This window comes from Paramisgurnus dabryanus, chromosome 5 (genome assembly GCF_030506205.2).
Source record: "Paramisgurnus dabryanus chromosome 5, PD_genome_1.1, whole genome shotgun sequence".
Lineage (NCBI taxonomy): Eukaryota > Metazoa > Chordata > Actinopteri > Cypriniformes > Cobitidae > Paramisgurnus > Paramisgurnus dabryanus.
Genome location: NC_133341.1, coordinates 32,322,426 through 32,334,296, shown reverse-complemented (window position 1 = coordinate 32,334,296; position 11,871 = coordinate 32,322,426). Strand labels below are relative to the sequence as shown.

The following is an 11,871-nucleotide window of genomic DNA, read 5'->3' as shown; positions in this document are numbered from 1 at the left end:
TTACACTTTCATTTCTTGGTTTTAATAATAGCGATCTTTTCTTCTCTTGGAATCAACTCTGCAAACATCACAATCATTCATGTTTACCCTTTATAAACCTTTAAAGTCCTACTGGAATCTGCTCGGCTCATCGGGGAGCAAAGACTCTTCCGGTAGATTCAAGTAAACAGAATCTTGACGTTTTTCCGTGTTTTCTCCGTTATTTTATTCCTTAAAGAAAGGACCATCTCTGCTATTTGTACTGACTGGGAATTTCTGCAAGTGCGTATCATTTTCCGCCTGATCCCTCGCACCATCGAACCTCATTTTCATCTCGGGGAAACAAACAAAACCGACAAGAAATTAAAACAGATATTTGTGTTTCTGTTGCCAAATCCTTCCTCACAACGCAATAAACCGGTGATCAGTGGCCCCTAAAAATGACAATTTTTTCAGTTGTTTTAAACACGACAGAATGAACATTTGTTTGGAAGCAAGGTCTCCTGGTGGCAAGTCACAATTTCAAAGGTTTTAGGATTTTCCCCACTTGTTTCAATGTTGTTATCCTTCCATGTGTTTTTTTTTAGTCTAGTCTCTCTTGGCTTGGAGCTGCTGTTTCCAGGCCTCGTTCAAGTAAACCAGTCGCTTGTAGTTCAGCACAAACAGGATGAAGTTCAGTGCGTATGTGGTCACACAGATGAAGCAGAAGTCCTTCAGGACAAAGTAGAGAATATAGCCCAGATAGAGTGAACCCATTACTGATGCGATGGATGTGGTCATCAAAATCAAAGCAGCCATAGCGCTGGCTGTTAAACCTGTACACACACACACAGCAGTTAGTGATTACAAAACTCATCATACATTTGCACTTGTAATATTAACATGCACACTTCACTAAATATTCAGATATGAGGATACGAGCAGAGATTTAATTAGGGCTGCATAACGATTAATCGTGATTAATCGTTTGCAGAATAAAAGTTTTTGTTTACATCATATATGTGTGTATACTGTGTATAATAATTATGTATAAACAAATAAATATACACACATGCATGTATAATTTTAAGAAAAAAATATTTATAGATTAAATATTTATATATAACATAAATTATTTATAAATATAAATATTTATATACACATGTAAATACGCCTTAAATATCTACATGTATGTGTATTTATTTATGCATAATTATTATACACAGTACACACACACACATGAGTAAACAAAAACTTTTATTCTGCAAACGATTAATCGCGATTAATCGTTATGCAGCACTAGATTTAATCTTGCATGAATATGCAACAGATGGTGTCAATGCTCAGATACTGAATTAAATAATAATTTAAAAGTTATTAAGAGTTATCTCCTCCATTAAGAGAAAACACTTCCTTGCCAATGACGAGTTTTTACGGCAATACACATTTCCGCTATTATTCAATAGGTGCCGATATTCAACAACTTTTAAAACAGTGAAGCATCTTCTGATTCAAAAACAATAAAACTCTGTGTATGTTTTGATCATCGCTCTGAATCTGATCTCTAACAAAATTCCTTTTCAAAAAATGCAATAATCTCAGCGTTTTGCTCAAAATTTTGTATTTTTCTTAAGAACCTACCCATATTTGAGAGGTGCTAAAAAGAAAACAAATGAAGATAGGATGAAAAGTTTTTTTTAAACATTTTAAACGTTCGTTCATTTGATAAATTGTATGTTTATTTATTTAAAAAAGACAATCTTCTCAATTGCATTTAACTTTAAAATTATGAAAATCGTTAAAAATGCTGGCACTGGCTGGCAACTATATTAAAAAACACTTGCGGGGAAAGAGTTAATGATTTTTCAATGACAATCAATGAATAATTACTACAGCTATGCTATATATAATTATAGTATAGCTTATATTAATAACATTATAATTGTATAATATAACACAGTATAATAATGTTTTGCATTTTATATTTTAAATACATTTCTAGACCCTTTTACAGCTGCGAAATCTGAATTTTAACCAAATAATTAAATTGTGGCCAAACTGGCCATGTAAGATCACATTATTTGGTAAATAACTGTTATTGTAAAGCAGGGTTGCCAAACTGGGGTTTGAAAACCCCTGGGTGTTCGCAAAAGAATTGCAAGTGGTTTGTGAGTCAATGAAAAATAAATTAATTACAATTAAATCATAAAATGTAAAAAATAATAAATAAATTAATTAATTAATTAATAATTAATTAATCCAATAATGGGTAATAATAACAATAAGCATTTTGAAAACTCCTGTTGTAAAAAACAGTAAACACTTAACAAAGCGTTTTAAAGACCCTTTGTTAAAACAAAAACAAAGGAGAGTTTGACAAGTTAATATAACTTAAGGTACTGAACAATAGACATGAAAATGTGTGTGTTATTGATACAGTGACTAATTTCATAAAGCTTCAAAAGGTCACGCTGTTCAAAAGTCGAGATGCAATAAATGATCGCTTTGATTTTGAAAATCTTGCACTCAACCGGTTTATCATTTATTTCTTGTGAACAGCACGTCCTGTAATGGCAAACACTAACACAATAAAAACTAAACAAATAACCAGCTTTGACTTTGTGTAAAGCACATCAGTCGATCTCACCCCGGGTCACCTCCCTCTATGTCTAGGGTGGGTGTGGGTGTCTCATAAAATGGGCGTGGTCTACGTTTTGGGAAGCTTGACCTTTTCCCTACTCAGTCTTGTGTCAATCCCTCTCTCTAACTTAATAAAAATCATGCTTGGCATTGGGGGGGAAGTACAGATCCGGTGTTTGACATCATTGTTTCACTTTTTATTTATTTATTAATTTTAAGGGCGTTTAACTTCGTCTTTGCACGTTCAACTTGTGAACACTGGATCTGTACTTCCGATTACGCCAAGCGTGACCTTTCCAATGTCACTATATAATGGGTGAAGTCGAGCCAATGAAATAAGGTATTTGTAGTTTAAAAGTATACATTATATATTTTTTTAAATGACCGATCTGAAAAGTTTTACCCCATTAGTCCACTATATGGAGAAAATCCTGGAATGTTTTCCCTTGAAAGCCTTAATTTCTTTTTGACTGAACAAAGAAAGACATAAACATCATGGATGGCATGGGGGTGAAAAAATTATCATAAAATTTTAGTTTTAAGGGAACTAATCTTCTCCTTTAAAACACTGCTTACATGATGATTGTATTTTAAAACTTAACCCTCGAGCAAGTACGTAAACAGCCTCTCCATTCATTCAGGAAATAAAGGAGAATGTAAGCAGTAAAATGTAAAACAGGTTCTGTGAAGTACAAATTGGTTCCACGTTTGTAACCGTCAGTTTTCCGAGTGACACATGAGCATTATTCTGTAACAGTTTGGAGAAAAAGCTCACTGTGTCATGACCTTTCACACAGATACTGATGAATATGAGTCAGCAAAGCCCACGTCACCCTTGAAGAATGAGCTGGACATGGGTAAAAAATCCTCTACTAGTAATTTAACAGCTGACGTTTAGTTGACCTCAAACACACAACCCTCGCACTGTATCGGTTTCTATTTAAATCGATGTGTTAAAAAAGAAACAAGTTAATACTCTGGCTAGTGCCACACCACATCTATTAACCATTCAAAAAGAAATAATCTACCACTTCTTCACATAAACCTACACGCAAATCACACCTGGAAGTGTCATCATAATTCTCACATTAAGAAGTTTGTAGGTACAGACATTCATTATGGGCATTCTTTGCAGTTTATCCCAAGGCTTTTTTAACATTCATACCATTATCTGATTTATACCGTATCAACCGAAATTTAGAAGTATATCAATTAGTGATGCACCGATGTATCGGCCGCCGATATTTATCGGCCGATTTTTGATGAATTTGAAACCATCGGCATATCGGCAATAGCACGAGAAAGGCCGATATTAACTGATTAATTAACTGGATAAAGAAATCCATTATATGTAAAAAAAAAAAAAAATGAGTTAATGTTGTTAATAAAATAAATGCTGAATAGCAAAAACCATCTTTGAAGGTTGTCATGCTGTCGTCTTATATTTGTTTTAGCTTAATTTGTGCCTCTCTTATTATGTTGGTCAGTTAAATGTTAATTAGATCCAATCCATGTTCAGTAAAACTAATTTGATGCAGAAATAAACCAGCTAATAGACCAACTGTATAGTATTGTATACAAGTGTTTAATACCAGCATCGGCCAGAAATTGTCTGTTTAAATCGGTATCGGCCCAAAAAAATCCTATCGGTGCATCCCTAATACCAATGATGGAAATTTGATATCATATCTTCCAGCTCTAGTACACAAGAATCTGAATTTTATAGTAAGGATCCAATTTCAGAATTGGAATTGATTTTTGATTCCAACAACACACAGTACAGTAATCTCTCCACAAGCTAAAACCGAATCTGTTTAGGACCATGCCAATGCATAAAATAATTGTGTCGCCAATTAATATCGGCCAAAATATCTGTACTGCTGTTATCTTGCTCTCCTACACGTTCATCAGTGTCTGTATTATCTGTAGAGTATCGATATATGGATGAGACTCGTACCCAGTAACAGTTGAAACACATAGAAGAGAATTCCATAGACACTATTTGGCTGATTTAATGCGCTGTCGTTCCCAAAGATGGATCCTAACAGTCCAAATCCTCGACCCCACCTGTGGAGAAATACAGAAAAAAACAAGTCATATAGATGCAGTAATAGAAATAAGTAAAGAGATAAGATCTATAAATATATAATACTAATGCTTTGAGCAGTGGCCTGGGCGTCTCTGGAGAATACGATCCATAGACTGTAAAAAAAAAGATGGACGACGCTTTCTTCCATTGTAATGAACTGAACGTAAAATGTACACTGTTAGGTGCTGACAAAAACGTCAATTTGGAGCCAGGGTATGCATGCATATATTAGGTATCAATGCATTAACCAGTGTGTTTTAGGTCACATTGTCTAACTGATGAGGAAACGTGTGAGACATCTTAAGTGGAAGTTGCATTACCTCACTTCCTGACAACGTGTTAAAGATAGACCAAAACCCTACAAAAAATCTTTAGGTCATGATTATATCACTGTCAAATGTGTTTCTGGACAGGTTTGGTTGAGGCTGGATAAATACATCACTAATTCAATTTTACTTTATTTACAAACAGATTAGCGAATTGGTGGTGGGATTATGGGCCAGTCTTTACCATCATCTTATATATTCATAAGTGATGTGTTTCTATAATATAGTGTGATTTCAACATAACATTTTGCTGTTGTGTTAGATTACTTAAAGACCATTTGGTCACCACTGTTGCTATTGTTTATAATGACCAGTCAAATAAACACATCACACTGGTTTATATTTCATCCCTGTGTTTAGTTAGGTGCATTTGGGTTATATCAGTGCAGTCTGCAGTTTTCCTGCCATCTAAATCCTTGACTGCCAAACTTGACAGAAGAATTCAGTTTTGTATCCAGAAACTGCAGCGAGGAATCTAAAGCTGCTTGCACACCGCCATGCAACTAGCAAAACTTGGCGACTTCTGGTGACATGAGCAAAAGTCTACAGGAAGTGAGCGTGCCCAGCAACACGACAAATAAAAAAAAAATTATTTGCAGGAGTAACTACTAATGGGAGTGATGCAGTGGTGTTTACCTCATCCGTCTCTCGTCAGTTACTGATAGGATGGTTACTCATAGGGGTGAAATGGATCTCAGTTGATCCATGATCCATATAGAACCCATGGTTCGGCTCGCATGCAATTCGTGGATTAATACGCACATTTAAATAGGGAAAGTTTATCATCTGCGCGTGTTTTAAAAACTTGCAAATGTTAACACGCAAGTGATTTTAAACAATTTAAGCACAAAAAGGTGCTAAAGTGAGCAGTGAGCAGATGCGGTTAAATGTGTCCACTCAGCTCTAATCAGACGTGATCATCATAAAGTATGTAAATAAAATGTAAATATGAAAAAACGGCTGTGTATGTAAATAAAAATCGGCTGATTGAAAGGTAATAAAAACATAACGTTTCATTATGTATGGTCTTTATACACCACTAAAAACATAGTTATGTACATTATATTGTATTTCTGTCTTTAGATCCTCCTAAAATTTAAACATTGCACCTTTAATTTATACAATAAAGACAGAGTTATTATTCATTTTATTCTATTTCTGTCCCTAATAGGGTTGGGCGATGTCCCCATAAATTGGCAGTTGACGATGGTTACGTAAACCATCGCGATGGACGATGATATCGTTAGGCGGGGGGTATTTTAATTTTTCGTTATTATATAATTTTTATTCGTTATTTTACTTTATTACTTCCACTTAAGAAGAGTTGTGCACTTTTTATTTTAATATATATTTTACATAAATACTATTCTGTACTTAAAATCTATAATTTTGTTATTTTACTATCCCAACTAATGTCTCTTTCCTATAGGTTGCACATAAGGGGAAAAGGTAGCTTTAATCCACTGAAGAAGAGTTGTGCACTTTTAAGCACCTTTTAATCTCTTTACATAAATATTTTTTTCTATTTAAAAGCTATAATTTCATTATTTTACTAACCCAACGACTCCTCCGCGCTTTCCAAATTTTGCACGTAAATATCTGTGCATATGTGCCACCAGTACTCCGTCAGAGAGCGGGTCTTCAGCACCGCGGGGAGCAGCCAGCACTTCAATCCGCAGATAATTAAAACTAGACAAAGTGAACAGGGCCAGACACATCTAAATTTAAACATGGTCTGTGTATGTAAATCCCGCGTTTCGGTCGGAGTGTTGTTCCCGTTTTCTTGTTCTTGACGTTCCCTGAATTCTGGGTTTATATCTTAATCTGCCGCTTCAGTGCAGTATAGCCTCAATGTAACAATGAGCACGATCTCCCGAGACACTACAAAAGGCTACTAATAAATTATTAATATGGGCTGTTTTCTTGTACAAAATTAAATATTTTAAGATAAATGTACAACATGTAAAAAGACAAGATTCTAGCAATGTCAAGATTAGGGATGGGCATTTTCCAGTAATTTACTAATTTTTTAATATTTAATTTTTCGAATATTTAAGCTCTTAAAGAACGAATATTCGTTTATTTAAATTATGTTAATTAAGACATGCGTGTTTTGTATTTTTCATTTTGTCATAATTTCACAGAAGGCTTATAATTAGGAAATATCCACAGCAAGCTAAACTTATATTTAATTATTGCCATTAAACTGCCATGTGCAGTTATCCGGTTAATTTTCGAAAGAGCACCGCAAATAATAAATGTTCTCCGTTTCATTTCGTTCTCCGTGTCTGTCTCTTTATTAACAAAATAAAGTAGACTTTATAACAGAAAGCTTACAAATCTCTCATGATGTGTTGATTCGGGCGGCGGAGAAGCACGTTTAATAACACGTGAGCCCTCACTGAGCCAGTGGCCAAATACGGCGCGGCGGGGACAAACCCGGAGATAAAAGGAAAAACTTAAATTCGTCTGCAATCTGCATTGCCAAACAATCTGAAATACATACAAATTAATGTTCATGTATATTTTACATTTAAGTCTGTAAAAGACAGTAGATGAAGTGAAAAACCATTAAATAAGTTGTTACCCTTTGGTGGCACATTAAAAACAAACAAACATTCGAATAGCATTTTTTAAATTCGAATTATTATTGCCATTCGAATATCCGTGCCCATCCCTAGTCAAGATCAAATGCCCGACATTTCACAGACTAACACACGTCACGTCTCACGTCTTCTATTTAATTTATAGACCAATTCACGCAAAGATATTAGGTTAACTATAGTCTATATAGAAGAGAGTAAGTGTATGTCGACTCGCAGCGGAGTGGGGAGGGGGCGTGGCATCACGATGGTGTCTCTCCATCGTGATGTCAGTCAACCATCACGATGGACGATGATATCGTCTATCGGCACAACCCTAGTCCCTAATGCTAATTTTAGACCTTACTTAATGTGCAACTTTGTTCTTTTTTATAAATGTTTGTAATTTTCTTATTTGTTATTAGATTTTTCCCACCCCCTTTCTTTGATCCAAAAAATGATCCGATCCAGGCCTCAAAAACTGTAATGCGATCCGAACCGTGATTAAGGTGATCTGTTACACCCCTCAGGGTTTCCGGCAGCAATTTCAGTTAAGGCGGCCCGCCTAAGCTTGGAAACCCTACCGCCTTAACTAACTTGTTCAAAAAAAATAATTCGCTGCACAAAAGGCCGTCAAGTTCATCTCGGAGAATAGCGCGTATGCGCATCACACCGCATGCGGGGATGCGCGCCACACGCCCGAAATGAGAAAGACGTGGTCCGGACCGTCACTGTCTGGAGGATAACTAGCCAGTTGATAAAACATCTCGGAGAATAGCGCGGACGTGCTTCACACCGCGAGCGTGCACGCACACCACACGGCCGAAATGAGATAGGACTTGCTCCGTCATGTCTGGAGGATAGCCAGTTGATAAAACACGTGTCCGTGAGAACTGTAAGTGTACTTATGTTTTGGGGTTATTCAAGCCTGTTATTGTATTAGTCTATAGTTCTTGCAATTTTAAAGTAAGTTAGCTGGGGGTTTTGTTGTTTGAGCAACATGCAAAGGTTTCACGTGCCTGTTGATTAGATATAATTGTTGAGCGCTCTTGCTCACTTTATTCATGTGCATTATTTACATGCTACAGTAGTTACACTCCTTTAAGATAATGTAATTAATAGTGGGAAATAATCCGTTTTTAACATTTTTGCGCAATCTATCATCGTTCGCGAGATGATCTACAACATCTGCTTTAGTTTGTGTTTATTAACCCTTTAGTTTCACTTCATAACACAGCTATTCCCATTAGAGGTATCTGTTAAAACATTAAAATTCATTAATAATCTAGTATGTGTTCATTTTTTGTCATAGTTTCTTCAAAATTAAGTTTCATTTGAGTGTTTTAAAAATAAATATTTTATTTATTTATTTTATTAAAATATTTTAATTTTCATCATGACGCATACGCCCCGCCCTTTGATTGCCACGCCCACACGTCCAACCCTACCATCTTGACAAACAAATTTTCTGCGGGAAACCCTGCCCCTAGTTACTCATTTGTTTATTATTGTTACTAGGACAAACCGTATTAGGACCTCACTAAAGAGACTTGCAACTTACATCGACAAAGTCCCTGGCGGTGTGCATGCAGCATAAGTGCAGTGAACAAGTCTGATTCACATTAAATTAAGCCTGATACCATCGCATCAGCAAGCTGAAATAATTCTGTGCTACAAACCAATACTGCTTCTGATCGCAATAGTGAATGTGGTCAAATTCATACTTCAGCTTTACAGCAAAAGATATCAATCAACTCGAGCAATCTGATTATTACAAATGCATACACGTGTAAAATGCTGGTTCCCTTTAAGAGTCAGACCTAAAGCCTGATTGTGTAACGTTACCAAAAACCTTCACCCCACCGAAGCTTGTTTGGTTGTTTTCCCCAAGGACCGCTTGCTTTATCAGAACTTCCCACCGAGCAACACGAATTGGGAGGTCTCACTGTGAGCAAACACAATGCAATCGCCAGGTCCTATGAACTCATTTTATAGACTCTGACACGCAAATACACAGCTCTTACTTCATGGTAATGTCCTCTTTATCCTAAAGATAAGTTGGCATATCAATAGCTTGGCAGATAACGTAAGAGACACTAATTAACACGGATCAGAAATGCTTTAATATGCAGCATTATATTATAACCTGGTAATGTGTTTTTATCTGTGTGCAGTCATATACTTATCATCTGATTCTCCTAAAAGTGTGTCAGCAAAAAAAAAAACACAAGTAACAATTCACATGACTGTCATTGCTGATATATCTGCATCTTTATATCTCCCAAAACAACTGATCTTGTTGTTCCCACATTAGAGAAGTTGACTTTACACTAAAAAGAAACTTTCAATACAAATATACAAACAATATAAAACTACACAAATGTGACAACATTGCAGAAATGCAATAAATATATAACATCCCAGCCGTCATTTCAACGTTGAATGGCCGTTGAATCAATGTCACGGATAGGTTGAATCACTTTTTGATTTTACAAATCGAATCAATGTTGAACAAACACCTGACATTATTTTTACCATATTTTTAATGTTGATTTTTAAGATATTTATTAACATTTTGCAACCATTTAGCATATTGACATTATTTCAACCATATTTCAACCATATTTCAACGTTGAAGGTCGATCATATGCCTGGTATGATGGTTCTCAACACATCATTGATCTGTCACTACATACGAGCATATAAATAAAAGCGCACTAAACATAATTGCTGAAGCACACTATGAAGTTATTGATTTAGGGCGCATCCTGCAGTTGTAAACTGCGAAGTGTGTCATAAATCAATCATACTGATTTCAAAGGTTACAAAAACCAAAGTTAAATCCTGACTGATGAAGCTCACTTTATTTTCATCCTATGAAAACAAACATTAAAACCCTACTAGGAGACTTGTGTTGAAGTTAACAGGGCTCATAAACTACATTTATTCATGAGAAATACACACTTTTGGACATTTTTATTTTCATAAAGGTGTCAGCTAGCTAAAGAGGATAATAAACCAACACATTTTTGGCACATTCACGCATCTGATTTACCAAATAAAAAAACTAATGGTTTATTTATTCATTAAATAATGTGTAAAATCATTACTAGAATTATTGTAAAGTCAGATAGGTCAATGATGTAGAACTCATTCACTCATTAGCACTGTTAGCATTAGCTGCTATTACACTGTGTTTCTGTTCATATAACAAAAGCCCCATACAAATACAACTAATAAATATAAATTTAATTTTCACACATTTATCTTTGCGTTTAACAAAGCCAGACAAGAAGCTTTACCTGAAAAGAGCGTAAAAAATTATCTTGTAATTTTTAAAGATTTACAATCACAGTCAGTCAGGCCCGGCACGTCTCAAATCCTTACGAGCTCCCTACATAGACAACACCGTCAAGACAGCATCGCAGGTTTATTCAAACTTCTACATTGATGCTCAAAAACATCAACACAAGTCTGAAACGACACGTCTACAACGCCCACATAGGCTGTCTAAGTAGGGAACTCGCCGGGTTTTGAGACACAGCCCTCTTTCTTACCTGGACGTGAAGACTTTGGAGCAGCTAACCGAGCTGCTCACGTCGCACATGGCGCGGTAATTGGTGTCGCGGGTCTTTTCCTGTTCCACATGAAAAGCGTAGAGGGACAGCAAGATTCCTGAGAGACACACAAGCAGCCGCACTATCCTCTCCCATCGAGGGGTGGACACTCGCAGAACGGGCGCCGCCATTTTTTCCCCGGCCTTTGCAAGAGCGCGCGCAGCCTCCCCAGGCTCAACCGTTGGGTGCGCGGCAGGAACAGGGCTGGGCGGGCGACGTGGAAAAGCGTCGGGACGTGTCATACTGAAAGGGGGCGTGGTCAAAGAGCGGATGCGTTTGTTTCATTTCGCTAGGCGTGGTCCGGTCAACAGGGCGTGGCCACAAAACGTCTCGCCATTCCTGGGTCAGCGGGGGCCGGGTCGTGTAGGGGCCCTTTGTACTCGGAGGGAAATTAACTACGTCTGATATATTGGATCGATATCTTCTCTTACAATAATATATATTTCTTCAGTAGATTGTTGGTCAAAAGTTATAAATTATATTGTTTACGGTCATGGTCGTACATGATTTTAGCAGTGACCCTGGAGATATTTGTACACAAGTACAATGAATAATTTAACATTACATAAATAATTCATGAGAATAAAACGTATTATAATAAGCATGATTTTTGTTAGTTTAAGTCATCTTGATGTGCCGTTCATGTGGCTTTTGATAAT

At 36.3% G+C, this 11,871-nt stretch overlaps 1 protein-coding gene across 1 annotated transcript; it reads right to left on the bottom strand.

Annotated features, from left to right (window-relative positions):
• vkorc1l1 (vitamin K epoxide reductase complex, subunit 1-like 1) lies at positions 1–11,453 on the bottom strand. The gene is made up of 3 exons (XM_065251098.2): positions 11,153–11,453; positions 4,556–4,665; positions 1–794 (listed from the first exon to the last, which is right to left on the bottom strand). The coding sequence occupies exons 1-3, from the start codon at positions 11,341–11,343 to the stop codon at positions 568–570; spliced, it is 528 nt and encodes a 175-aa protein (XP_065107170.1). The 5' UTR covers positions 11,344–11,453; the 3' UTR covers positions 1–567.
• Positions 11,454–11,871: the final 418 nt, after the last annotated feature.